Source organism: Rhipicephalus microplus, chromosome 4 (assembly GCF_043290135.1).
Source record: "Rhipicephalus microplus isolate Deutch F79 chromosome 4, USDA_Rmic, whole genome shotgun sequence".
Lineage (NCBI taxonomy): Eukaryota > Metazoa > Arthropoda > Arachnida > Ixodida > Ixodidae > Rhipicephalus > Rhipicephalus microplus.
The window spans coordinates 165,925,665-165,953,080 of NC_134703.1; the positions used below are offsets into that span (position 1 = coordinate 165,925,665).

General features: G+C 46.9%; 4 protein-coding genes across 13 annotated transcripts in view; 1 reads left to right on the forward strand and 3 right to left on the reverse strand.

Moving 5' to 3' along the window:
* The window catches only part of LOC119172939 (uncharacterized), a 1,216,589-nt gene that overhangs the window by 747,453 nt on the left and 441,720 nt on the right, over positions 1 to 27,416 (forward strand). The window lies entirely within an intron of this gene.
* Positions 1 to 27,416, reverse strand: part of LOC142813823 (uncharacterized) — a 548,512-nt gene that overhangs the window by 496,378 nt on the left and 24,718 nt on the right. The gene's annotated exons all lie outside the window — the stretch shown is intronic.
* The window catches only part of LOC142813826 (E3 ubiquitin-protein ligase ARK2C-like), a 36,216-nt gene that overhangs the window by 8,402 nt on the left and 398 nt on the right, over positions 1 to 27,416 (reverse strand). The window contains exons 2-4 of the mRNA XM_075891762.1: positions 20,329 to 20,458; positions 12,558 to 12,659; positions 6,297 to 6,382 (exon numbers count right to left, since the gene is read on the reverse strand). Coding sequence (XP_075747877.1) covers positions 6,297 to 6,382; positions 12,558 to 12,659; positions 20,329 to 20,361 — 221 coding nt within the window. The 5' untranslated portion in view covers positions 20,362 to 20,458. The remainder of the gene's footprint in view (positions 1 to 6,296; positions 6,383 to 12,557; positions 12,660 to 20,328; positions 20,459 to 27,416) is intronic.
* Positions 20,998 to 25,491, reverse strand: LOC142813817 (uncharacterized). Of its 2 annotated transcripts, none has more exons than XM_075891728.1 (2): positions 23,832 to 25,491; positions 20,998 to 22,766 (listed from the first exon to the last, which is right to left on the reverse strand). In XM_075891728.1, the coding sequence occupies exons 1-2, from the start codon at positions 25,294 to 25,296 to the stop codon at positions 21,181 to 21,183; spliced, it is 3,051 nt and encodes a 1,016-aa protein (XP_075747843.1). In that variant the 5' UTR covers positions 25,297 to 25,491; the 3' UTR covers positions 20,998 to 21,180. The 2 variants fall into 2 exon arrangements, with proteins under 2 accessions (XP_075747843.1, XP_075747841.1); XM_075891726.1 differs by having other exon boundaries at positions 20,998 to 21,623; positions 22,551 to 25,465.

Here is a 27,416-nt window from a genome sequence, read left to right on the forward strand (position 1 = left end):
AGCCATGACATATAGGAGAAAAGAAAATTATATTCACGTTAGAATAACAATGTAGGCAATTTAATCATGAAACACTTGTTAAGTTGAACTGCTACCTTTTGTAGAAAAGTGTCAACTGCAAAGAATTCATTCTTCCACAGGAAGTGCTGAATGAATGTTCTTTGTACCTTTTGCCCAGTGTAGCAATATGCACAGTGTAACAATATGGTATTGTTTGAATATTTGAAGCATTCAAATACTCACCATCTCGACTCAACGTTTTTGAAATGCCCCTTGTGGTCACAAAAGGCCACTAGCAAACGGTCATGCGAGAAAATTGAAATCAGCCCTTTGAATAAAATGAGATAAGACTTTTGTAGACTGTAGTTAAGGGGGGAAGAGGCACTTAGCCATCAGGCATTTTATTATTTACCCTAGGGTGATAAACGCTTGTGAGATGGTGTATTTACATGTGCAGATGTCAAACATAAACTCAGTTTTTATGTACCTCTTACCGTTTTGTTTTTAATTAGTCATTAATTAAAGGTTATTTCAATCACCTTTTCAGTAAATTGGCTGTACTGATCTTGCTGAATTAAATGTCATTGCATTCTACAATGATCAAAGAGTGCAGAAAACAAGTTTCATGACTCTAGCTTTTCTATAACAAACGTTATAAAGCTTATAAGTTCATCCCTCCATTACCGAAGAACGATAATTTTTGTATTTATTTTTTCTAAAACTTTATGGTGTTCTATAGTTGCATATGGCACTTTCTTACACTCACTAAGCATTCAGCTTCTCAGCAAGACAAAAATTATCAAATTCCAGTGTACCAAAGCTGAGAAGCGCTTGTCAGGCTGGTCAGAAGAATGAAAGGTGGCCAAAAACTGAAACTGAGAAAATGGCAAAAAACAAAGCTCTGTATATTCCATAAATTCTACCCAAACGAAAAATGCTTCTCTTTGCATATAAATGCTTCAGAAAGCACCAGGGCAGTAGTCTTTGTCACACTTTTGTCGATGCCGCCGCTTTGCTTGTTGCAGGAACCTGGAAGATGCTGAACGCTTTCGCTCGGCACTTGTGATCCGACGAGAATCCTTCTCTTCTGCCCGTCGCTCGCTCATGGAGTTTTTCTCTAGCTGAAGTTCTTTGAGGATACGTGTGGAGGCTTCTTTCATTCCTGAATTGAAGCACATCACGGCCTCAGCAACTGCAGTCTTCAGAGCTAAGAGTGAAGCATGCTTCTCTTTAGGCATTAGAGACCATATGACAGAATCGAGTGCCTCGTTTGCATTTTGTGTCTTGCCTCTTTGGCAGCGTTTTAGCAGCTCCTTGTTACAAAGTCGCTTGGACTAGAAGTAGTGCATCATGGTCATTTTGTGGGAAGTTGTAGGTGTGTCTTGGCAGCGGTTCTCCCCTTGCAGCAGCAGCATTCTTATTGCACCATGAGTCACTGCCACTTGGGCACAAGGTGTGGTCGGACCTTTCATCAGTCGATGTCACATGATAATATGTGGCCATGGCTGCCCGGTGCATTGCATCTACGTCACCAACATTGAACTTCAGAGCCCAGCCATAAGATCTCGACAATTTCTCTACGACATCACCTGTCAAGCGGCCTCTCTTCCACTTGCGTGTTTCGCTGGAACCTTTATGCTTTTGAACAAGATTGCGTAGTACGGTACCCATTAGTTTTTGGACATGGTTTATACAGTCCTCTTTTTGAACCTGTATGAAACCACAAACTGTCCGAGTCTTCAACGGCACGGAATGATCTACTGTCCCCATCACAGAGCATCACTGTGTAATGCAAGCCGTGACGGGAAATTGAGCGCTCAAAGAGAGTGACTCCTGCTTCCACTTCCATGTGCCCTGATTTTCACTGTGTATTTTTCTGGCAGATGTGCGCGGGCTCCCAAACCAAGTAATTCGGGTGCTCTTTTGGTGGTACGCTTGCAGCCGGCACAAAAGTTTGACAGGACAACATAGTCTGAAACATAGCCAGAAAACATCTTTATAACAACAGGTGGCCTCTGGTCATCCATGTGCCATCATAACAGATGGCCACATTACTAGGGTTGTCAAAGCACAGATCTTGGTATAATGTTTTCACTGACACAGCGCAATCAGAGAGGACCTTGTCTGCAGCTCTTGTTGCCGCAGGATTCAGTTTATTTTTCAAATGGCTCTGATAGCTTTTGTGGTGAAGTCCCCTGTGAGAAATTCCCGTCACAGAGAAGACGTTCTTTAAGCTGCCTGGCCATTCACTGTGCTTTGCACGGCACGAGACGCATGGATATTCACTTCAAATGCAGCGCATTTAGCTTGGCTGGGTACCCTTCCAGTGTTCCGCTCACTGTCAACAAGTCCACAGTTGCGGCACTCTGAAATCAGCTTCATCGCAAGTCCATATACTTGCTCCCCTATTTCAATAGAAATGGTCCCGCTGCATGTTCGGCATTTAGCTGTTCTTTCAAAAAGCTTCTTTATCGCGGATAAGTCGACGATCTCGAAGGTAGCCGCTGACGGGTACGAGTCCTCGCGCGCTGTCGTGAGCGTTGGCACCTTGCACTCGCTCGCCGAAGTTGCCGATAAGCTGATGATCTTATCAGCATTCACTTTCTTCTGTTGTGCACGATCGGCGCTTGTCAAAAAGGTTGTGTCTTTCCTTATGCGCTGCCTATTGCTGATGTCGTCTGGGAAGGGGGGCCGGGGAAACAGGCGGAGATGTCGGTGTTTCAACCGACGGATCGTGTTCCGTCGCCGCACCGTCCTGTACTAGGTGCGCGTTGGATATACCCGCGCCAATATCTCTCTCTTTGCCATAGATTTCTTGCGCTTTTTTTCAAAATTGTGAGGGGTGCGGAACTTGCGATACAGCTTCAGCATGATAAAAGGTTCAAGCTAGGTTCAAAATGTGGCCGAGAGCGTAAGCCTAATGCACTTGCCGGTGGCTGCGGCGTGCTTGTCGGGCTGGTTCGGCGGCATGCCTGATTGTGCAGACTTGAAAAACCCTTGCTTCAATTTCTCGCTAGCGCCCGCAGGCTCAGGAAGCCGACAATAACAATGACATGTGAGCGAGATACACTCGCCGCTTCACGTACGCTCCACGGCCGCACGCAGCAGACAGCTCGGGAAAACTCGGCGGGGAGCGTAGGTTTACCGCACCGTCCTAACGGCTTCGTCGAGTTCGTTCATCGCCGTACCAGTATACCGTCGAACGTAGAGACTATACAGAAATGCTTGCTCTAGCTCACACGAGTTCAGGAAACCGACGAGAACAAAGTGACATACACTCGCCGCTTCGCGTGCGCTCAGCTGCCGCACGCAGCAGACAGCTCGGGAGGCCCAGCGAATCGGAAGATGCGATTTAGTCACGTGTGCTCACCCCACCAATAGGCTCACGCGACGGGGCTTTTTTTTTTTACGCTGATTCACGACGTGCATACTAAATGGACAAAAACAAGCGCGGCGGGATATGAAAGAAAACGGGCGGCTCTTTCGAATGCGACCAATACAACTGCTGTAGCAAGCGTAGAACGGCAACACCACGGCGCTGAAAAAGTCTGTTTTTCACGCGTCCATCGCCAAAAATTCAGCTCACTAACGTCGCAAAAACTACTCTCATGGCTAAATTACCAATCTAAGACGCGTGAAAATTGGCGATATTATGCAGCCATAGGGGGAAAATCCAAATACAGTAGAACCCCCCTGATACACTTTTTACGGGACCGTAAAAAAAAAACACGTAATAGCCGGAAAACGCAGAAGCCGAGAAACGCGAAAAATTGAGAAATAAGAGTAGTGGTGAACTGCGCATAGTTCTATTTTAATCCTTTCGCTTGAAAAAATCATGCAGCGTTGCCTGGTGCATCTTCTCACGCTCGACAAGCAAAAGGCGTTTTTCAAGCACCTGTAGTGCCATGTGACTCTCGCCATCGCCACTGGTGCACACATATCTTCGCAATAAATCCAGTGCCACTACAGCCGATGAGGACGGTGGCTCCGGTATACGCTCTACCTCCTCCTCAACTTCCTCGTCACTGGCGCACGGATTGACGCACTCAGCCACAATGTCGTCGACGGATAACATCGCGGAGGTGACAACGGCGTCGTCAACAGAAGCGTAGTCACGGTGCGTGATTCCATTGGCACCAACAGTCTCCGTGGCAGTGTTTAGTTCGTCGCAGTCTGCGAACGCACTGTCTTTAACAGCTTCTGTTGTATCATCTGCGCGCACACCAAAACACCTGTTGAAGCAGTGTTCAACTGCAGCAGCAGTGACGGCGCTCTACGCCGATGCTAAATAATGCATCGCATCTAAGATAGTCACGCCTGCCGGCTGCTGCCTACGCTCCACGCTGACCAGGGGGACCGGTTTACAATTCACTTGCGGTAGAAGTGCTTTACATTTTTTATTATTCCAGCGTCCAAGGGCTGAAGGCGGCTTGCGGTGTTGGCAGGAAGAAAAACTATCTTTACGTTCTGCAGCGACGCAGTGTCCTTGGGGTGTGCGGAGAAGTTGTCGAGAAAAAGAACGTCTTTTCTGTTCTGGCAGCCCATCTTAGAGTCCCTGTATCTCAAGAACTCCTCAAAAAGTGAACACGTCATCCACGCCTTGGTATTATTGTTGTAGTGGCAGGGCAGGTGACGGATATTTTAAGGGAGCGTGGGTTTCGAAACTTTCCTATCACCCACAGTTTCATCATTTTCGAACCATCGAAGTTGCACCACAGCAGCACTGTTCGTCGTTCCTTGCTGCATTTTCCACCGTGGCAAGCCTCGCCTTTTAGGCTCAGCGTCTTAGAAAGCTGTACCTTGGGGGGGGGGGGGGGGGGGGAAAGGCTTGCTTCATTGGCATTGTATATGTCTCTCGGCTCATAGTCCTTTATAATAGACACCACGGTCTCTTTCCAGGCCTCAAAAGTCTCCGTGTCCACGCTTACAGCTCTCCGTTGACAGTGCGGTAGCATATTCCATGTCTGTTTCTGAAAAGGTCGATCCAACCGTTAGATGCACAAAAATCATCAATACTGAGCTTGTCGGTGATCTCGAGTGCCTTTTCTCGCAGGATTGTGCCGTGGAAGTTAACTCCTGCGGCCCTGGCTTGTTTGAACCATTCGAAAACGGCCTTGTCAAGCTGCACGTGCTCCGAACTCCGGACTTGTTTGCACTTGACGTCGAAGGTTCGGGCATTATCTTTAAGTTCGATCCATTTTGCAACGATGGAAGTCAAGATGGAAGGCGTGAGTCCGAACTCCTTCGCTATGCACACCTTCTTCCGCGTCGGGTTCTCTTTCACAACCCGGAGAATGTTCAACTTCTTTTGCAGCGAAAGTGATTTCCGCTTTCTTGATGTCATCCTATTTGAAAACTATTTGGAGCATTGGAAGTGTAAAGGCACTATGCTGCACGCTTGTATAACCTGCGCAACGACTGATACGAAACAAAGGCAATGCGAGAAGACCGCAGCAAACACGAGTAGCCTGGGCGCGCATAAACAATGGTGATGGCGATCGGACTATACCCTTTGAATCGGGCCGCCTGCACGACCCAGTGGCGATAAGTTTAAGCCAGCGTGACATCCAAAGAAAACAAAAACAGGTCTCGGAGACCTTACTTTTACAGATGCCAAAACCAATTTTAGGGCCCCAACGCGTCATAATCACAATCTTTCTTAGAGTGCAAATACGGTTCTCAAAGGTCATGCTTTTGCTGGCATGAACCAAAAATACATCATAGGTGTCGCCCTCGGCACTCTGGGCGGACAATCCCATCGTCAAGCCAAGCTATATGAAAGACAACATGGCCGCTCAGGCTAGCGCGTCAAGGCACTTTGCAATGTATGATGCGGGAACGGTCCCACAGTATCGCACGCAGCAGCGGGGTTCCCAATGCATTAGATCCTATGGGAGCTGTGCCGGGACCGGCCGAAAACGACGTATTAGTTAGGAAAACGCAGCACACGGGAACGCAACAGCGGGGTTTTACTGTATAGCATTTTACAAAAAACGTGTTTTTTTGCAATTTTAGGTCTCAAAGACACGCTTCTGCCCTTATTTCAATGTTCACAGTGGCAGGGCATGCATTTCATTTTGGCAACGACGGCACACCATGAGAAGCACTCTCGAGGTCAGTGTATACCATCGTTAGCTGAATAGTTATGCCACGTTCTCAGCATGTACACTTTCACAAGGTCTTACTGTACAAAGGCACCAATATTCTTCAATTGATCTATATGCACATCTTGAAATTGCACATTGTGCCACGTAAAAGTTGTAGCTAAGAGTCTAAACTCCGTAGGAGCGCATTACCTGACTTCTTCGTTGTCCTCAAGCTCACTGAGACAGATGGTGCACTTCTCCACGTTGTCCTCACTGTCACCACCACTTCGTGGAATCTGGAGAGAAATGTTACATTTGTTATCACGAGGCAGGCAGCTAGGCCTAAATACAAGCGAGCATGAAAAGCCTTTTGTATTCATGCTGCATCCTTCTGGCGACTACCTATTGTCATATAATCAATCCATCACTCAGTGGAATACACAAATTCTACAGAAAAGCTTTGATCAAATTGCATATATGGAGCAAGTGATCAGCATTCTCAACTAAGGAACAGTAGCCCGTGGTTTCAGAGGGGTGGATGAAATCTACACTTACACATGTATAAATATAGAAGTAACTAAGAGTCAAAGTCTGATGAAGCAATAATTTGTTCATACAATTCCAATCTAAAATCAATTTATTTGTTTTTAAAATTTCAAGTATGCCAATGTGTCAGCATTTATGCAAGCAACATCACTAGTGTTGGTTGCTTGTTCTTTGAGGCAATTATTTGCAAGAGTCGGGAAACTCTAGGCCACCTTTAGCAGCCTCTTCCCATTCTTGCATCTTAACATGTTAACAGACTTAACATGTTTTACAAGAAATTATTTTTGCGACCTTGCTACAGGGGCAAACCTACCATAACATTGAGCAAATTCAGCGCTAGTGGCACGCTGTCAGATTGAAAGGTTTCAACATCAGCAGCTGAGAGAGCTAACGAGTGAGTGTGTTCTATGAGCTTGCCTTGCTGCATTAAAGTATACAACGCCAAGTATAAATCAAAGTCGGTAGCACCTGTCTGAACACTGTGATAGAAGCACACAGTTTGCACAAGTTTGCCTCGGATGCCATTCCATCTTTTTACGACTAGCAATCGAAGGCATCAGTTATGAGAGAAATTGGCGAACACAACGTATATGCAGCCTATGAGCACAGAGTCATAATTCATTAAATCTGCACCCGCCATGGCACTCCAGCTGTTCACCACACGTCGTATCATCATATTCCATTAAAAAGAAGCTAGTTTAAATGCACCACTTTAAACTTTTAAAGTAAAACTGCATTAATTCCAACTCAGTTATTTCAAAATTCTACTTAATCCAAATTTTTTTCGTGGTCCCCTAATTCGCAACGTAATACTGAGTGGATAATTTGATGGGGCAGGACGCACCAGTGCAGTTAATTAGAAAACTATTGGTGCCACCTGCTAATTCCTGATAACGATTGTGCCGAATATCCGCGGAAACGATGGCCTTCAAGAGCCACAAGGCAATGCAATGTGGCAATACTAATGAGTGCCAGCTTCAGCATCCCATCCTTGCTACTTCCAGCAAAATGTCTCGTGGTCAGCTGTAATGTGTGCCTGCGGAAAACATACTTCACTGCATTATAGCAGTGACGCAACGTGCGAGCAGCTTATTGCATGCTTCTAGCAACATTAGTGCACCATGATTTATTTATTCTTTCTGGGAATAAAAATAAACTGATCAAAGACAGTTTAGCGAAATTCGCGATGTATGCGAACCTCCGATTGCGGGTTGCCCCAGTGTTCAGCGCACTTTCACTGCTAGTGAAATTCTTGCTTGCAATGCCTACTTGAAAAACTGAGTTCGAAAGTTTCAATGATGTTTTCCAGCAAAAATACACCAAGAATTTAATAATACTGGCCATTATTAAATTCCTTATTTAACCAGAAAGAATGGGCGAATGACCGCTGACTCAGAGTGAGGAGCAGGTGACATGCTGCCCCTGTGTCACTACTGTGTTGCAGCAAAGACGTCTTGTTTCTGCAGGTGCACATGACAGTCGACATAATTCATAGCATTTTTTTTTTTTGCGCTCTTCCCCCCCTCTCAGTTGCAGCAGCGAGGCCTGCCATTCCCCTTGCATTTGGGGCAAAAATGGGACCAGGTATTACTAGAAAACATAACCCTTGGAGTCACAAACTAGCCGGCACAGCAAACAATCAGCCCTGATTATTTCGAATAGTTCTAACTTCCTTGCATCCCACTTTTTGTACTTTTCATTAATTCAAAAACCCGCTTATTTCAAAAATTTTTCACGGTCCCAGTGAATTCAAACTTTTGAGGCTTTACTGTACGACCATTTGCGATTGAAATCGAAGCTAAGAAGGATTACATTTAGCAGTCGGGATTAGCTCAGTTGTGAAAACTCCAAATTGAAGACAACCATGATGAAGAAAACTTGGGCTGGAAGCTCACGTGACAGTCTTCGTACTAAAAGGAGTTTGCTGCACAAACCTGCATCAAGACCATGTGACACTTCAATAAATGCAATACTTCTAGTGAAGCCAATTATGAAGGAATGTGGTTACCATAACCACTATGGGCAAGACTGCTGTCACTATCAACACAATTGTGTATTGTGGCAGTAAAATTCTGAAAGTGTGCCGCTGACAGTGTCACAAACAACAAAATGGAAGAATAAAGGCCATAGAAGTGCAATTATGAAATAAGCATTGCTTCAATTGATTATTTGTTTGTTCCTAACTGCTTGTTAGATTACCAACTGGCCCCGCCTCATCTATCGTTAATGTTGATGGCCACAATAATGCAGACTTCCTTTCAATGCGATGCTCATGACTGTTTTGCACTTGGCGGTTGCTGCCATATGCATACAATAGTGGACAGGAGTGTTGTAGCTCGGGCGAGTCGGTCATCTATGAACTTAGCTTGTATTAGTGCAGTAGGTATTAGAAGGGAACAAAACACAGACGTAAAGAAGGTAGACGCACGTCTGTGTCGTGTTCCCTTCTTATATGTGCTGCACTAATACAACCGAAGTACACTTAGTGGCACCAATGGGTTGAGTTGGAAATCTTGGATTTTCAATAGTAACAAAGTTCAAAGTAACAAGCTGTCGGAATAAATGAGCACTTTTTATTCGTGTCCACAATGCTAACTCAACGACAACTTTTTAAAAAACGAATATACAGATTTGTTCACAAACCTCGGCATTCCAGAACTATATTATATCCTCACCAAACAACTACACGTCAACGCAGAAACATTTATAAAAATGACCGAAGAAAGCTATATCAGTTAAGCAGTATATACAAAACAAATGAGTTATCACTGCTGTTAGTTACTTCTAATTACATTGAATGGCATTAACAGCCAACATGAGCCAGTGCCGATATTACAGTTGAATCTCGATAATTCGAACTTGAAGGGGGCCGAAAGTTTGTTCGTATTAAAAGAAGTTCGAAATAATGATATGAACGGAGGGCTCAACATGCAGTGGTGCATGTGCATTGAGCTAACACACAAGGAGGAAGTTTCAGAAGACTCGTTTTTTCACAAATTATAGGACATTGATAATTAATTGAAGTAATCGGTGATGCGCGTCTGCACAGGTTGGCCCCTCCGCGAATCAATCAATTTCGCACACAGCTTGCAAAGCATTTCTACTTCGGCTTCAGCATTCTCCCGGCAAGAGAAGTTGAGCGCGGCAATGTCCAGTGCTAACAATCTTTAAAGACAACAGCAACGACTGCGTCTTCGCTGCTACCCTCTCTGCCACAGCCGGAGCATGGCCAGGATGATGAGAAAGGAGGAGTGTCTCCACGCGAAAAGAAGCAGACCGGCATTTTAGAGAGAACCAACACTCTACCACAGCTTCTTCTTCTCCTTTTTTTTTATTTTTTTTTTATCTCTTCGTGCACGGCGTTGAAAGGACAAGGGTCTCTACAAGGCAGGGATGAGAAAGGGGGAAGCGTGGCACCGGCGCGTCACATATCGGCATTTGAGAGAGAGCCAACACTCCATGACAGCTTTTTTTTTATTCCCTCTCTACATCTTCGTGTGCCGCGTTGAAAAGAGGGTCTTTATGCGACAGAAACAAAAAAGGGAAAAGCGTGGAACAGGCGCGTCGCAGATCGGCATTTCAGAGAGAGCAAACATTCTGCTGCAGCCTTTTCTTTCTTTTTCTTCTTTTCCTTTTTCGTGCACAGCGCTGAGGTGTCGGAGGTGCTGTCGCGAGATTGGGCATGGTGCCGAGGGCATTTTCGGAGCTCGGTATCTTCGAATTAACTGTCACAAGTGCTTGTGCGATTGAATTACAGGGCATTTTGACTCATTGAAATATACATAGCTTTCACGGGACCAAAGCGTGAGTTTGAATTAACCAGAAGTTTGAATTAAGCGTGTTCGAGTTAATGAGATTCGACTGCATAAGACTAAAATATGGCAGTCCTCAGACACCTGGCTCGATAGTTGAATGGAAGCTCATCTGGTCAGGCACAGACATGAAGACAATTAAAACACAGTGACCAAGATTACAAACAAACAAAAGCATGCCTTTTTAATCCTTGTTAGAGAGCTTTATTCTTGTGAACATGGCTCCCATATGGGAGCTGAAACGTTGTGGTTTTATTTGCTTTGAATCGTAGCCAGTGTGTCATTTTAACCTTAGAGTTTTTTAAATATACACTGGAGACACCTCTGGTGCCAGTGTCCATGGAAGCTGCAACGCACAGCGCTTCAGTGAGCATGGGAATGATGGGTAGTACCCGGATTTATCTAATCTTCGTACTACTGGCTCCGTGTGTGTTCGTGTGGCTTGAAGCTGTTTCTTCACGAAACAAAAATAAGCAAATGTTCAGTGGTTGCGCTTCACTACCTTATTCATTTAAGCTTACCATTTAAAATCGGGTCATGAAGTTCAAAAGGGTTCGTTCTTTCCTTCGAAACAAAACCGAAACACAGCAATTAAAAAAGACAAAATCGCGATTTGGCGCTTACAAGCACGAAGACGAGGCAAATTCATGTACTACCCATCATTCCTAGTGTCGCTGAACGATCGCAGTGCCAGAGTCCCCCCTAGTTTATTTTAGAAAACTTTATGGTTGTAACTGTCGATGCACCTGGCTCTGGATGAAACGTTCACGCTTTTTTTCCATTTCAGCCCCGGTAAATGTAGACGCCCTTTACCCAAAAACAAGGACTTTCTCGCACAAGTGATGGAAATAAACAGAAGGTAGAGAAAAAAAAAGGAAGAAAAGACACCAATCTTTTTGTATTTGTGGGGAAACGTGTTTCGCTCAATGGGGTTTTGCGAAGCTCCGCGGTTCACGACCATGCGACGGTGCTCAAACAACCGCATCGTTTCCTGAAAGACCAAGAAGCACAATTGACACTGACAACCAGGCTTATACGAATATTCGAGCACTTTGAACAAATAGTACAGCATTCGAATTCGCTTTGATTTGTTGAACTTAAGTTCTTATAAATTTCAATGTATTTGAAATAGACGAACAGGCCAAGAACAACAACACTAAGCATGCAACCCCCAGCAAAGGCAATTTCTCTGCTAAACCGCGCACACACCTATACAGGGAAAATTCGCAAAGCCCGATTTCTTAGGTAAATGGATGTTTTACAGTCACATAAATTCATCGTTCATTAAGCTTAAAGGCTTGTTATACCAGCTGATACGTTTCGATAAAGAACAGAACATTTTAAACCCAAGGTAATGTACAGGTTATCACTTCCATTCAATTGAATTTAACAAATTCTGCTGCGACTTAAAGTTACTTCCACTTTCTTTGAACCAAAAATTTGCACATGGCTTGTTTAAATTAAAAAAAAATAAAATGCTCTGCAGGTTAGTGGGGTTATGACAAATATACTCATTTTTCTGTACAATATGCAATATATACCGTATAAATGCCACTCTCATGGGATATATCAAGTTATACAACTAAATAACTGTTCATTTCAAATTCAATTCGAATCTAAAAATGAAAAAACAATTCGCACAAGCCTATAGTTTGCAGCATTATGTGTGGAGAACTGAACAAGTGCGTCACAAACTTCAGTGAGTGCTCAGGTGTGCAAAACTTTCTGCAGCAGCGAACTTAATCGTTCACTCTCACCAAAAGCATTACATATTATAATATTATTGAGCAAGCCAAAATAAGCTAACAATTTGAATAAAGAACTAGCATTGCAAAATGTAAACGTTTTTTTTTTTTTGAAAAGAGAGGTCTCCTCCATCGTCCATTGCACTAATCTTGTTTCAAATCAGTCATTAACTTCTTGCAGACAATCTCTTCCACATCCACAACCGAAACAGATTGAAAAACTGGAAAGATCAGTTCCTTATTATCCAGACTACTATGACAAGGGAACAAAAACACATTGTAATGTGCTGAAAAATTAACACTGGCTCTTCCACTGGTGCTTCATTTGTGAGTAATGCCACAAAATTGAAAACGCTGCCCAAACTCACCTGCACATCCCTTGACAGCACGGGCATGTATTGGGGCAGTGAGACATACTGAGGAATATCGGAGAGCACTGAAATGGCATACAGGTTCGGGAACCTCTGCTGCTGCGCACAGAAAGAAAAAAAAAAAAAACAGATTAACCCAGCTTAGAACAGATGGGCCTCCATTAAAACCGAGACTATTGGCAGCTCTCTAATAACTTATGCACATACAGGGAAACTTGACATGTTCACTATTCTAGTATCGTCAAACTCTGATATATTGAATCTAAAGAACATTACAATGAAGTTCTATACAATATAGATAGCCTGAAATATATAAAAATTTATGCATAAAAATATAGGTATTCAAGGGCTTTTTACAGCTATTCAATTTTGTTAAATGTGGGTTCGATATATATGCAGGCTTGCTGTATGGGTTTTAATTTTACTTTGTTTAGCTTGCACAAAAAATGGACCAAAAAAAAAAAATGGACAAGCCCAACTATCAGTTTTACTGTATAGGTTATTGCATAATACTGGGTTATCGGAGGTTGGTAGTAACATGTAAAGCTTCGTATGTGTGGCTTTTCATCCTGAATGAGCACTGATGCAGTTATAACTAAAAAAACAAAAACAGGCAACGCATTCACATTAGTGGAATCGAAAATTTACTCCAGCAGTAAGGTGTATAAAAAACTATCGTAACAGTTCTCCATCAATGTGGCTGATGTTTCTGCCAACAAATGGCACCACTGATCTGGCAGTTCACATTTATGCCTCCAGACACCCAGTAATAAATACAAGTGCTAAGATACTGGCTATCAATGAAAAAAGAGAGAGAGAGAGAAGAAAATGTTGAAGATGGTATTGGGTAGAAAATGCTTCATGCAATGTAAGTAGTTAGCATGTTGCAGTTTCTCTGAATAGGCCCACTACTTTACAATAAAGAATAAAATACAGAAATGTAAAGATAGGTGCTTACAAGGTTAACTCATTTGCGATTACAAGTAGTGAGGGTGTCAATAATAGAAAACAAGCAGATATATTTTTGAGTATCTTACTACAGTCGAATCTCTATATTTGAACAGGCTTAATTCTAATTTCCTGTTAATTTGAACTCCCGCTGCGTTCCCGTCGAAGCAATGTGGATTCCAATGGGTGAAAACGCCCTGCAATTCGAACGCGCAAGCATCGGCGACGGTTAATTAGAACGATTGTGTTGTGCATTCGTATTGGTTCTGCGACACCACCAGAGATGGCGCTGTGATCTATGTACCTGTTTGTCGTGTATACAAGTCCACCGTACAATAAACACCGACAGTCGTCGGTAGCCCATGGCGGCAGTCATGTGTACGAGTTCCTCTCTTCCGTGATAGCGGCTCACCACGCCGCCATACCACAGTGGCGACGAGGATGGCCACCGGTATATCTCCCCCGTCGCCGTTCCTCGAGACTCCAGGCACGCCAGCGATTCCTTGGCACCGCTGGTTCCGGTTGTTCGAAAACTTCGTGCTCGCGTCTGGCGCCGACGAGTGGCCAGCAACCCGCCATCGTGCGCTCCTGCTTCACTGCCTGGGTCCCGAGGGCCAACGGATTTTCGACGCCTTGCCGGCACCGCCCCAACCCCAGCCGCCACTTTCAACTGAAGCCACAGTCAGCGAGTGGACGGAAAAACAGACGTCCCCGCACACCGCTGCCGCAAGCCCTCCGGACCCATACGACGTTGCCGTCGACACACTGGCACACTACTTCACCGCCACTGTCAAGGTCCGAGTGGAACGTCATCATTTTCGTGAACGTCGACAGCTTTCCGGTGAGTCGGTTGCCGAATTTGCTTTGGCGCTCCGGGAACTGGCAGCCCCGCGTAATTTCGCCGCTACCGTGGATGATAACTTGTGCGAACAGTTCGTTGCCGGAGTGACTTGCCCGCAACTCAGAGAAGGACTGCTCCTTGAAGGCGACGCATTGACATTTGACCGAGCGGTAGAAATTGCCAAACTCCGTGAACAAACTCGCCAAGAAGCTGAAGCCTTCGCGAACCCGATTCGCCGCATCACGCAGCGCCAACGCGGACGCAACCTGGCTAGGCATGATACCCCCGATTTCGCTTCAACGGGTCCCGCCCCCCTAGTCAGCATCGTCGTAGCTCGTCGCGCACTCGCCAAAACTACAAGTCCAAGCCGGAAACTGCCGCTGCCGACCCCCTGCATGCCGTATCTCGTGATAACTGCGATAACTGCGGTGCAACAGGATGCGAACGGTTGCGCTGTCTCGCCCGCGGCCGCACCTGTTATGGTTGCGGACGCCGCCGACACTTTCAGAGCGTTTGTCGGAGCTCACGCCGCGGCCAACCACGAAGGCCTGCACCAGTCCACGAACTCCTCTGCGACGATGACGCCGAGAGCGGTCACATTATTTTGACCATCTGCACAAACAAACGCAGAGGCCTGTATGTTGACGTCGACGTGTCGGTGATTAACCCGAAGCCGCTCACGCGCAAAGTCTCGTTTCTCATCGACACAAGCTCTGCAGTGTCAATAATTGGGGAAGGTCACTTTCGAAACCTTTTTCAAGATAAAGTACAACTCAGGACCCCCAGCATTACTCTGTTTGACTTTTCACGCCAGAAGATCCCTGTGCTTGGCCTGTTTGAAGCAACGCTGTCGAACAAGGCACGAACAGCCGTCGTACCGCTTTACGTAACGCGCAGTAGGACCTCCCTTTTGGGATTAGATGCTGTGCAAGCCCTGAATTTTCAAATTTCAGGGAAGGAGCTACGTTGCCTGCACACGGTCGTTCAGCAAACGTCCGCCTCCACAACCTCAACGTTGCCTGCAACGAGCTCAGACGCACAAGGGCGCATTCCACCGCAAGGCGCTATCGTAGAGCAACCGCAGAGTGAGCCAAAGTTTGGCATGCCTGCATTGCTGTGGGCCAGGTTTTCTCACCTGTTTACACCAGGTTTGGGCCTTGTCAGAGGTTTTCAGCACAAGGTGAAGATGAAACAGGCAGTCTCCCCAGTCGCCCAAAAGTTGAGGCGCCTCCCATTCTCAGTACGCCAACCAGTACGCGACCAACTACAGACCCTGCTCTCTGCCGACATCATTGAAAGGATCGATGCCTCCAAATGGGTTTCTCCCATCGTCGCAATCCAGAAGGAAGATGGAAGCATCCGTCTTTGTGTCGACCTAAGGGAGCCAAACAAAGCCATTGTGGTCGACAACTTCCCGCTGCCTCACAATGAGGAACTGCTGCATGCCTTAAACGGAGCCCGCCACTTCTCAAAGCTAGACCTCGCCTCTGTGTACCACCAAGTCCTGCTGTACCCGGACAGCAGGGATCTCACAGCGTTTGTTACGCACGAGGGTCTTTTTCGGTTTAAAAGGGTCTGCTTTGGATTGGCGTCAGCCCCAGCAGCCTTTCAGCAGCTCATGACAAGAATCCTGCAAGGCTGTTATGGTGTTCTTTGTTACATAGACGACATCATCGTCTTCGGGAAGACTGAGAAAGAACATGCGAAGAACCTGGAAGAAGTTCTGCATCGCATTGCGAAAGCAGGTCTGAAACTTAACGAAAAATGTGTTTTCAATGCAACAGAACTCTCTTTCCTTGGACATCGTGTCAGTGCGGAAGGCATAGCTACCCTTAAAGCCAAAGTCGATGCAATCGTCCACGCACCCACACCAGCAGAACCCGGCACACTCCGTTCATTCTTAGGACTTGTTGAATACTACGCAAAGTTCATTCCTAGGCTAGCCAAGGAAGTCGAGCCTATGCGTCGACTGCTGCGCAAAGACATACCTTTTGAGTGGAACACAGCCGCCCAAGCAAGCTTTGAGAGAGTGAAGACTCTTCTGGCCTCCCACAAGGTGTTGCACATGTTTGACCCAGCTCTTCCAGTGACTGTCGCAACTGATGCTTTTGCATACGGGCTAGGTGCCGTTTTGCAGCAAGTGGACGGTCAGAACACCCTGACCATTGCGTTTGCTTCGCGCACTCTAACCAATGCAGAAAGGAAGTACTCCGCCAGCGAGCGTGAAGCATTGGCTTGCGTGTGGGCATGTGAAAAGTGGCATGTTAATTTGTGGGGACGGCCTTTCACTCTTCAGACGGATCACCAGGCATTGGTAGCGTTGCTGTCTAACAAAGGAACAGGGCGACGTCCCTTTCGCATTGCAAGGTGGGCTGAGTGACTTCTACGCTACAACTACACCATCGAATACTGCAAGGGCTCGGAGAACAAGGTAGCAGAAGTGCTGTCACGTCTTCCAGCGGAAGGTAAGCCGGAATGCACACCTCAACCTTAAGACGACTCTACAGAAGTTGTGTTCCTAGTCGAGCCACTGTGCATCACTAAGGACCAGTTCGAGCAGTCCACCAGTGACGACGCCACTCTGGCAAAAGTCAAGGAATACGTTACTTCGTCATGGCCTCCGCACAAGCTCGTCCCAAGCCATCTGCTGCCGTACTTCATGCTACGCAACGAGTTGTCAGTGGTAAACAACTTACTTCTTCGTGGGGAGCGACTTGTAGTTCCACAGTCCCTTGCGCATCAGGTAATCTCCACAGAGCATGAAGCTCATCCCGGCATCGTCAGGACGAAAGCGCGACTTCGAGAACGGTTTTGGTGGCCGGGTATGGACCGGCAAACAGAAGTCGCAATACAAAACTGCAGCGTCTGTCAGAAGGCCGACAAGAGTGCGAAAACGGCACCTGCTCCACTGCAACCTGTTCCATTTCCAGAGCGCCCTTGGCAAAAAGTTGCCATAGACATTGTTGGCCCTCTGGAAAGAGCTCCTCAAGATTGTAGGTTCGCCATTACACTGGTTGACTATTTTTCTAAGTGGCCCGAAGTACAATTCTTCAACGAGGTATCTACAAGAACGATCACCAACTTCTTGCTGTCAATTTTTTCTCGAGAGGGATACCCTGACGAGATAGTCACTGACAACGGGCCCCAATTCTCTTCACGAGAATTTTCGCAATTCTTGGATGAGCGTGGTATCCGACTGACACATTCTTCGGTGTATTACCCTCAAGCCAACGAACTTGTCGAAAGGTTTAATCGTGTTTTTAAGGACTTTGTACAGGTTGCTGCGTTAGAACATGGCCCTCTTCGACAAGCGGCACTGGAGTACTTGGGTGTTTACCGGTGCACACCTCACGCAACCACGGGAGTAGCACCAGCCTTGCTCCTACATGGACAACTGCCCCGAACACGACTGGACATCATTGGGCACCCATCCCCATCATTCTTCACAGACCCTGCCAAAGAACTTGGCCAGCTTCGGAAGAGAGTCGCACAGAAGCAAAAAATACAGCAAGATGTACACAGACTTCCGCCGTGGAGCCAAGAAACCAAACAGAGCAGTTGGAGACATGGTCCGTGTGAAGAAGCCGGCAGTCTCTTTGAAAGAAGACCTCTCGTTCAGTCGTTCTCGGAAGGTGGTGGGACAACGAGGGCCAGCCTCTTTCTGCCTAGACAATGGGCGAACATGGAACTCCTCCAAGTTGAGCAAGGTTTCTGCACAGGCCGCCCAGCCTCACCCAGTCATCCAAACGACAGATGTTCACGCTCACCCAGCACAGCCTTCAAGCCCGTCACCTGTGCCTTGTGACAGTGGGCAATCAGAAGTGCCACTCGGTACCCCCCTCAGTGCATTGCCTAGTGTTCTGTGCAGCCCTTGTGTAGCATCGCAAGAGACACAACAGGGTTCTGTTGACCCTCTCCACAACCGCCTTCTCGTCGGGAGCTACCCGTGAGGACAAGACGACCGTTTCGAAGATTTATGGATTACGTTTAGAGCGGATCCAGTAACATGAACGCGTGTGCTTGCTGCAATTGAGTGTATATTTTGGTGTAAAGTTTTTGGCATTTTGAGTGTACAGTTGTGTAAATATTCCATGCTTATTGTATATAGATGAAATGCCTCTCCACTAACACGTACTAACAATTACTAATCAACTAAAAAAAAATAATAAGAGAGGGAATATGTTGTGTATTCGTATTGGTTCTGCGACGCCACCAGAGATGGCGCTGTGATCTATGTACCTGTTTGTCGTGTATATAAGTCCACCGTACAATAAACACCGGCAGTTGTCGGTAGCCCATGGCGGCAGTCATGTGTACGAGTTCCTCTCTTCCGAGATAAGGGCTCACCACGCCGCAATACCACAGATTGCGCTTCAAAAATTCCCTCAGCACCACGCTTAATCTTGCGGCGGCACCTCTGACACCTCAACGCTGGGGGCGAAGGAAAAAAAGGAAAGAAAAGGCTTCAGTGGAATGTTTACTTTCTCTCAAATGCAGAGCTGCGACGCGCCTGTGCCATGCTTCCCCCTTCTTTCAACGACGTGCGTGAAGACAGAAAGAAAAAAGAGAGAGAGAAAAGAAAGCAAGCTGCCTTACAGCGTTAGTTATCTCTCAAATGCCGATCTATTCACCACGTGAAGACGCTCCTCCTTTCTCGTCACATCTGGCCACGCTGCGGCTATGACAAAGAGGGTTGTAGTGGAGACGCAGTCATCCTCGTCTTTAGAGAGTGTCGCCCTGGACATTGCCGTGCGCAACTTCCCTTGAAAGGAGAATGCTGAAGCGGAAGTAGAAATGCAAGCTGTGTGCGAAATTGATTGATTCGCTGCAAGGCAAACGAGTGCAGACGCGCATCACCCGTTATTTCAATTAATGACGGATGTCCTGTAATTTGTGATTTGCAAGTTTTCTGAAACTTCCCCCTCATATGTCAGCTCAATGCACATGTGCCACTGCATTGTGAGCCCTCCGTTCATTTAGCTTTCATCAATTTGAACTTTTAATTTGAACAAATTTTCGGGCCTTTTTGAGCTCGAATTATCGAGATTCGGCTGTTCAACCACACAAAAAAGAACAAACCCTGAGACACCCGGGAAAAGAAGAAGGGAAAAAAACGAACTTATGGTGACCACATAATGCATGGGCAGGCAACATCAAAATATTTCTACTCCTAATGCAAAGCAAATGTTTGTGAATCCTATCGCCTTCTTCACGCACAATACCTGCTACCTTGACAATGGTGGCGGCTTGTTCATCCCCCCCCCCCCCCTGAGTTGGCAGATAGCATTAGTCTTTTCGAAACACAGAATGCAACAAGACACATGGCAACGAACAAAAATTATGGTATAATAAACATTCACGAGTGAAACCCCAAATTGAAATTGGCTCGCCCACAAACGTTCAACTTACGATAACTTTTATTCAAATGGGTTCAGAACAGTCACCGAACAGTAAGAACAGTTTACCGAAATGAGTTCCGATTCTTGAATACTGCAATAAGCAAATTTATGTGTAAGTTCTAAAAATTTATTTGTAAGAAAGATGTTGTTCCGAAAATCACACAAGAAATCCTTTGTATTTTAGTCTTGAACTACACATTAAACTAGAAAAATAAATAACGGCATACTAGAAATGAGCACAGAAATATAGATAAACTAAGTTTCATTTAAATTGATCAAAAAATTTTAAAAAATAAAAAAAATCTAAAGCAGTGCAGACCCTTTGCCTCAAAAAATGCAGCCATTGCAGACAGCACTGTGGAGCTTAGCAGTGCAACAGCTTAGTCACTAAGCTGTCACGACAGATTGCTGGTGTCACCTCGAAGACTGTTGCTTCCGAGATGTCAGTGAACGAGCTTTGAGTGTAACACATCATTTTCTTTTAGCTTGTTGCACATGTGGATGATGTAGACACAATTGCACAACGAATGTGGCAATGCCCAGCACGTTGCAGCAAGTCGGCCAAAGCGTCATCACTCACCACATTATGGGGCAGGGCCAACGTCAAGGGCATGAAGGAGTGCAACTGCGGAGGCGTTGGTGGGTGGTGGTAGTGGTGCTGGTAAATGTGGTGATGCAGGTGGGCGTGGCCCCCACTTGCCTCCCCAGCACTAAATTATGGAAGGGATCGACAACAGGGAATCAACACAGGTATATATCTGCTGAACCCTCGGAGAATAGAAAGCTCCTATATCAGGGTCAATGCTCAAGTGGAACAGCTACCTATAATATAATACGATTAGTTTCGTACTTGAATTTTGCACCACTATTCATCTCTCAGTTTTGATTGAATTCCTGCTAAACAGAACATATCGCACTTGTCCATTCCATTTCCACCTGCAAGCTCCAATTTAGTAGTTGGCATAACAGATTAATCTAACTGGACAAATAAAGCAGCAATTATTCTGAACCAATTAGAGCACTGAACAAAAAAATTCTGTAATAAAAAATTTTTTTGACGATTTACTTGGAAATCATAACATCATAGCATGGCTAGCTAGACGAATGCCTGCTGTTATGAGACGGCTAAAGGTCTTGAGACTAGCAGGGCATGGGCACATGCTTCAATCACCAAGAGACGTAATTCGTTTTGTTTCTGTTACATAGCTAGCCGGGCAGCCACGGCAAGCATACGCAGACAACCGCAGACTAGGGCAACGAGTGAACGTTTATTGTTTCGCGCAAGCTTCTTTTGTAGCTTCATCTACGAAGCAGGGAGAGGGGGAAAAGGGGGGCGGGAATGGCTATCGCTTCAGCCATCGACAGAAACACGAAGGGGGGAAAGGGGGGGACGTAGAAGTAGGAGAGTTCAGTTCGCAACACTTCTCTCTTCTTAAAAATGGAACCGTTGTACTGGCTTGCGTTGTCTGGTAGAACGCCGAAGCACTGGTTCCGCGCTTGGGGTCGCCGCTTGTGTAGGACCGGCCTGTGGCATGGTTGGCACTGGATGGTCGTGGGGGCTTGCGGTAGTGAGCGCTTCTGGAGGCAGCACGGTGGAGCTTGTAGTTGAGGGCCCCGGCGATCGTTTCGGCAGCATGGACATATTAGACTCTGATAAGGATGCAGAGCCCGGCGATGGGGACTGCGATGCTTGTCGAGGGCGCACTTGGTCAACGTGGCGTCTGACTACAGAATGAGGAGTTTGGACGGTCACCATTCGGGATCCTGCAGTGGACTGCACACGCCCTGGTGTCCACTTTTCTCCGACACCGTAGTTCCGCACGTACACGTTGCTTTCTATGGGGACCACCCAGTCATCTGATGCCGGCGGCGAGTCTGCAACAGTTGAGGGAAAACACGCATCCAATCGTGAACGTAACTGGAACCCTAGCAGCAATTCTGACGGAGATTTTCCCGTCTTCTGTGGTGTTCTCCTGTAGTTGAACAGGAGCCGCACAAGGTTGTCCTCCAAATTACCCTCCCTCATCTTCCGAAGTCCATCCTTTATTGTACGCACTGCTCGTTCTGCCGCTCCATTAGACTGTGGATGAAAGGGCGCCGTTTTCAGATGCATTATGTTGTTCTTTGCCACGAACGTAGCAAAATCCTGGCTAGAAAACTGTGTCCCATTATCCGAAACAATGGTTCGCGGGACGCCGAATCGACTGAACATGGCGCGCAGACAGGTGATTGTGCTTGTTGTGGTGGCATGCTTTACTGGCACGGCTTCTATCCACTTGGTATGGGCATCTACTGCAACTAGAATCATCTTGCCTGCTATGGGTCCGGCAAAATCGACATGTAGCCGCGACCATTTTTCATTGGTTTTCGGCCAGTTTACTGGTGGTGCCGCTGCCGGCATTGGCATGTTTTGGGCACAGTTCGTGCAGCCGGCTGAAAGCGCTTCAATATCGCGGTCTAGTCGGGGCCACCAAAATTTTGACCTTGCCACTGCTTTCATTCCTGACGAGCCTTGGTGGGTCTCGTGCAACAGTTTCAAAAGGCGGTCCCGCGCTTTTTCCGGTATCACTACGCGATGCCCCCAATACACTAGACCATGGGCTACGGACAGTTCTAGTTTGCGGTCGAAAAACGGCCGCATCGTTTCCTCCAGCTGTTTTGCACTTTTGGGCCAGCCATGTAATATACAATTCTTTACCGCCGTTACTGCGGGGTCTGTGGCCGATAGCTGCTGTAGCTCCCGTGTTGTGATAACGCCATCGTCAAAATTATCCAGAGCGAGGACATATTCCGGTGGCTCACCCACGTCATCAGCCTCCGTAGACCGCAGTGGCAGCCTGCTCAGGGCGTCCGCGTTGAGCAACTGTTTTCCCGGCGTGTATTGCAGCTTGTAGCGGTAGCCACCCAAGTACAGTGCCCAGCGCTGGATACGTGCTGCAGCCAGGGGTGGCGTCGGGCGGTCGGATTGCAACAAGCTCAAGAGGGGCTGGTGGTCCGTCACGAGAGTGAATTGGCGACCTAAAAGGTAATCACGAAACTTAGTGACGCCAAACACTAAAGCCAGGGCCTCTCTTTCCAGCTGAGAGTAATTTTTCTCGGCGGCCGTCAGTGTACGGGACCGGAACCCAATGGGTTTTGGCATGCCGTTACTCGTGTGAAAAAGCGCCGCGCCCACACCGTAAGGGGAAGCATCACATTCGAGCTTCAACTCTTTCAACGGGTCAAATTGAACAAGAACCTGAGCTTGCATTAGGCTGTCTTTTGCTTTCTCAAAGGCAGCTTCTTGTTGCCGCCCCCACTGCCATACTGTGCCCTTCTCCAAAAGTTTGTTGAGCGGAGAAAGTAGAGTGGACATATTTGGAAGAAATTTGGCATAAAACGTCAGCATTCCTAAAAAGGAACGCAGCTCCGCCACGTTCTGTGGGCGAGGTGCCTGAGCGATCGCTTCCAAATTTTTCTCTGTGGGATGAAGACCCTCTCTGTCTATCCGATGGCCGAGATATGTGACAGAAGGCTGTCTAAAGCTGCACTTATCAGACCTTAGCTTAACTCCGTGTTCACGGAACCGTTGCAACACACTCTTCAGGCGTTCACTCCCATCGCCACGAGCCTCCGAAACCAGTACATCATCAAGGTAAGCCTGAACCCCTGGCAAACCTGACAGTATTGCATCCATTTTTCTTTGAAAAATAGCCGGAGCAGAGGATATTCCGAAGGGAAGCCTATTATACGAAAACAAGCCTCTGTGCGTGTTAATGACGCAGAGCTTCCTTGCGGCTTCATCCAAAGGAACTTGATTATAGGCATCTCGCAAATCAAGAATGCTAAAATACTCCCCGCCGTTTAGAGATGCAAACATGTCTTCAATCACTGGGAGAGGGTACTGCTCAACTGTACAGGCTGGATTTAGGGTGGCTTTGAAGTCACCACAAATTCTAACAGTTCCGTCTTTCTTAAGTACCGGCACGATGGGAGTGGCCCAATCGGAATGTTGGACTGGTGAAAGTACACCGATGGCTACCAGCCTGTCCAGTTCTTGCGTCACCCTGTCCCTTAGAGCGTAAGGTATGGATCTTGCCTTACAGAATTTCGGCACCGCTCCCTCTTTCAGCTGCAATGTGGCTGGAGGCCCCTTGATCAGGCCAAGATCCTTGGAGAAGACGTCGTGGTAGTCGTCGACAATGTTGTGAACTGCCCCAGCGGGTTCTGGCGTTGAGTGTAGCAAGTCTTGTGCCGACGGCTGCAAAACTGGAACCCCCGCTCTGTGGAGCAGGGAAATCAGATCCCGGCCACACAGGTTAGGTCCCGAGCAGTTCAGTACAATAAGACGGCAGTAAACTGAGACGGCCCTGTATTGCACACAAAGTTGCAATTCCCCCATCACTGGGAGTGGTCCAACGTAGCATGACAACTTCACCTGAGAAGGTTTAAGCGCTGGCCACTGTTCGCGATGCTTGTCAAACACGTTTTTGGAAATTACGCAGACAGGCGAGCCAGTATCTACTTCCATTGTAAGTTGTACGCCATTCCATGAAAAACTGCGCCTTATCGGCGGCTCGAGGCGGCTTTTTCGTGCAGAAAGTAAGGTCCATATATGTGTCTCGTCCTTATCGTCGTCTTCAGTTACGGCTTCTTCGAGAGTCAAAGCTCTTCCCTCCACTGCATGCGTTGCAACGCGGCTCTTACTGGCGGTTGTGCGGCACATCTTTGCGAGATGCCCATGACGTCCGCAGCGATAACACCTTGCTCTAATCCAACGACAGCTGTTGCCGTCGTGTTTGCTGCTTCCGCATCTATCACAATGCTGTGCCGCGTGCCGAGTCGGAGATGTTTTAACAGTGTTGGCCTCGGACGCGCGTAGCTTAAGCAAGGGCGTAGCTTCTGAGGTCATGCTTTCGGCACCATTTTCAGCTGCTTCGACAGACAGTGCCAATGCTTCGGCTTCTTCTAGCGTTAAATCCTTTTTTGCCAACATCTGTTTCCTCAGTGCCACGGAGCGTACGCCGCAGACAATGCGATCCCGAAGCATGCGGTCAAGAGACGTGCCGAAATTGCAGTTGTCTGCTATTCGGCGAATAGCAACGAGAAATGCGCTAACGCTTTCGCCTGGAAGTTGTGAGCGATTGAAGAACTTGTAGCTTTCCGTTATCTCGTGCTTCTTAGGGTCATAATACTCATTCAAGCTCTGAACGACTTCCTTGTATGTCAGTTCATTTGGTGCACGCGGGGCTACTCTGCCGGCTAGCACCTCGACCGTCTTACTAGACAACGCCGAAACTAGTAGTGCTCGCTTCTTAGCCGGGTCCGTTACACTGTTCGCCTCGAAATACGCTTCTGCTCTGACGAGGTAAGGCTTCCACTTATCTTTCGTTTCGTCGTAATCCGGCAACTGCAGGGAGGCCATCGTGGTCGGTCCTCGTTCGTCTGACGCCAGGACTCGTAGTCCGTCAGCTAGCCGGGCAGCCACGGCAAGCATACGCAGACAACCGCAGACTAGGGCAACGAGTGAACGTTTATTGTTTCGCGCAAGCTTCTTTTGTAGCTTCATCTACGAAGCAGGGAGAGGGGGAAAAGGGGGGCGGGAATGGCTATCGCTTCAGCCATCGACAGAAACACGAAGGGGGGAAAGGGGGGGACGTAGAAGTAGGAGAGTTCAGTTCGCAACAGTTTCATTCTATTTTTTTCAGAGTGAGCTTTGACAAAAGTAGGGACCCCGTCTGCAGATGCAGTCAGCACCTTGAGTGCCCCACAGTGGAGATTATGTGCCCTGAACCTTCTGTTATGCTGAAACACAATTTTTCAAATGGGGTCATTCACGGACGATGTAGGTGCTCTGAGCATGTCCCCCCTCAGAAAAAAAAAAAAAAAAAGGCATTCCCGGCGTAAGCAGCCTAATCCACCTTGAGAGCAGCCCGACAACAGAGCCAGAGCGGCGAGAACAATACTCCTTGCCGGAGTGCCAGTCGGTGTATCGTGCGTGCCCGCAAGTGTTCTCTGACCCCAACAACGCTTCCTTCACCACTTCAACGTCACAAGGGTATCCCCTGTCTACTTTAAGCCACAGCAAATGTCGGCTGCACAAGGCTACTCGAATGAACACGCACCCTTACTTTAAACCAAGTTAAAATATCTTCTAGGCAACGCTCCCCACTAATAATCGGTCAGAGGGGGCCCCACATACAGCAATGTCAAACAACACAAGCATCTAGAGTCTCCAACTTTGGTGTCAGAGATCCTTTAAGGTTGGGAAGACACAGAAACGAGAGAAATTAAGACGGCGCACATAGTGCATCTCAGGTGTCCTTGACTTCTCTGGTGTCCACAATTGCACGCAGTCTTTCTAACATGACAAGTTGAACGAGCCAAAATGCATACCGTATATTGCCGCATATAAGACAATTTAAAAAAAAAATTAAAGCGCCAAGTTTAGGGGTGTAGGCTTATACGTGGATTTTTACATGAGGAGGGTGGGAGGGGTAAAAAAAGAAACGTAAGGCAATCAACGTTTACCAAGGTTGTTACTGTTACTATGCACCTATTTTATATTTATAATGTAGCAAGAGCAATTAAAATTAATATATTTTACTCCGTTTCTAAATACAGTACTAAGTGCTCTGGTGGATCAAGGAGACGAAAGCAGCCTCTAGAGATCCTCTTGCACGCACAATGCATGGAGGCCAGACGAAGAGCTTCGGCTTTTGCATGGGCTTTGAATCGGTTCGCGACCTGCGCTGGAGTGCATTGTGGGCGGTGCGCATTAATTCTGCACAGGCTCAGCAAGTTCACGCTGTGCTTACATTTTCTGGGTCCCTTCGCTCTATCCCGCATCAAAATCGCTTCAATGCATAGCTACAGTGCAATGTTCTAGAGAAAAGTGACCCTTCACACTGAATCAACAAGCAAACTTTCAGAGGAGCATTAATTTGGCGTCCCGGGAAAATGTGTGCGATGTTGGCGACAAAAAAGGGACAAACTTTTTGCGTGCGCTGGATGGCGAAAATCGTTCCAATGACCGAAAGGAGGTGAATACCCTGCCATCCAAGAACTGTCGACGAATGGGTCGGTGAACAGCAGGAGAAAGGCCCGAGTGCGTCTTACAAGCACATTCAGGTGAAGGCTCGACATGTTGCAAATGGATTGAAAATGGCCTGCAGTGAATTTAAAATTTCGAAGAAATGGGTGACTAATTTAATGAATCGGCATGGGCTCAGCCTGATGCGGTGCACATCTATTTGTCAAAAGCCACCGGAGGAATATGACGAAAAAGGAAGCCTTCTTGAACTTCGTTCGTGAACAGAAGGTAACACACGCCTACACGCTCGGCCATATCGGCAACGCCGATCAATCACCTGCCTGGTTTGATATGCCAAGCAAACGAACCGTGTCAGCAAAAGGTGAGTGGCAAGTGCACCTGACAACTACTGGCAATAAGCACAATTGTTTTACAGTAATGCTGTGCTGCACTGCCGACGGCAACAAGCTGCAAGCTTTTATTGTTTTCAAGCAGTAAACGATGCTCAAAGAGAAATTCCCCCCTAAAGCCATTGTTCGCGTCAACGAGAAGGCTTTTTTCAAGGAAGAGATTGTACTGAAATGGTTCCGGTTCGTCTGGCTCTGGCACTCAGGTGGTCTTTTCAGGCCCAAAAGCATTCTTGTTCTGAGGGCACA

What these genes read in the sequence shown, in the direction of transcription:
- LOC142813817 (XM_075891726.1), bottom strand. Translation starts at nt 25,296, where the DNA reads ATGAAGCTACAAAAGAAGCTTGCGCGAAACAATAAACGTTCACTCGTT. An exon ending in TACGGAGGCTGATGACGTGG is followed by an intron (nt 21,624 to 22,550) that starts GTGAGCCACCGG and finishes CAACTGTTGCAG; the next exon opens with ACTCGCCGCCGGCATCAGAT.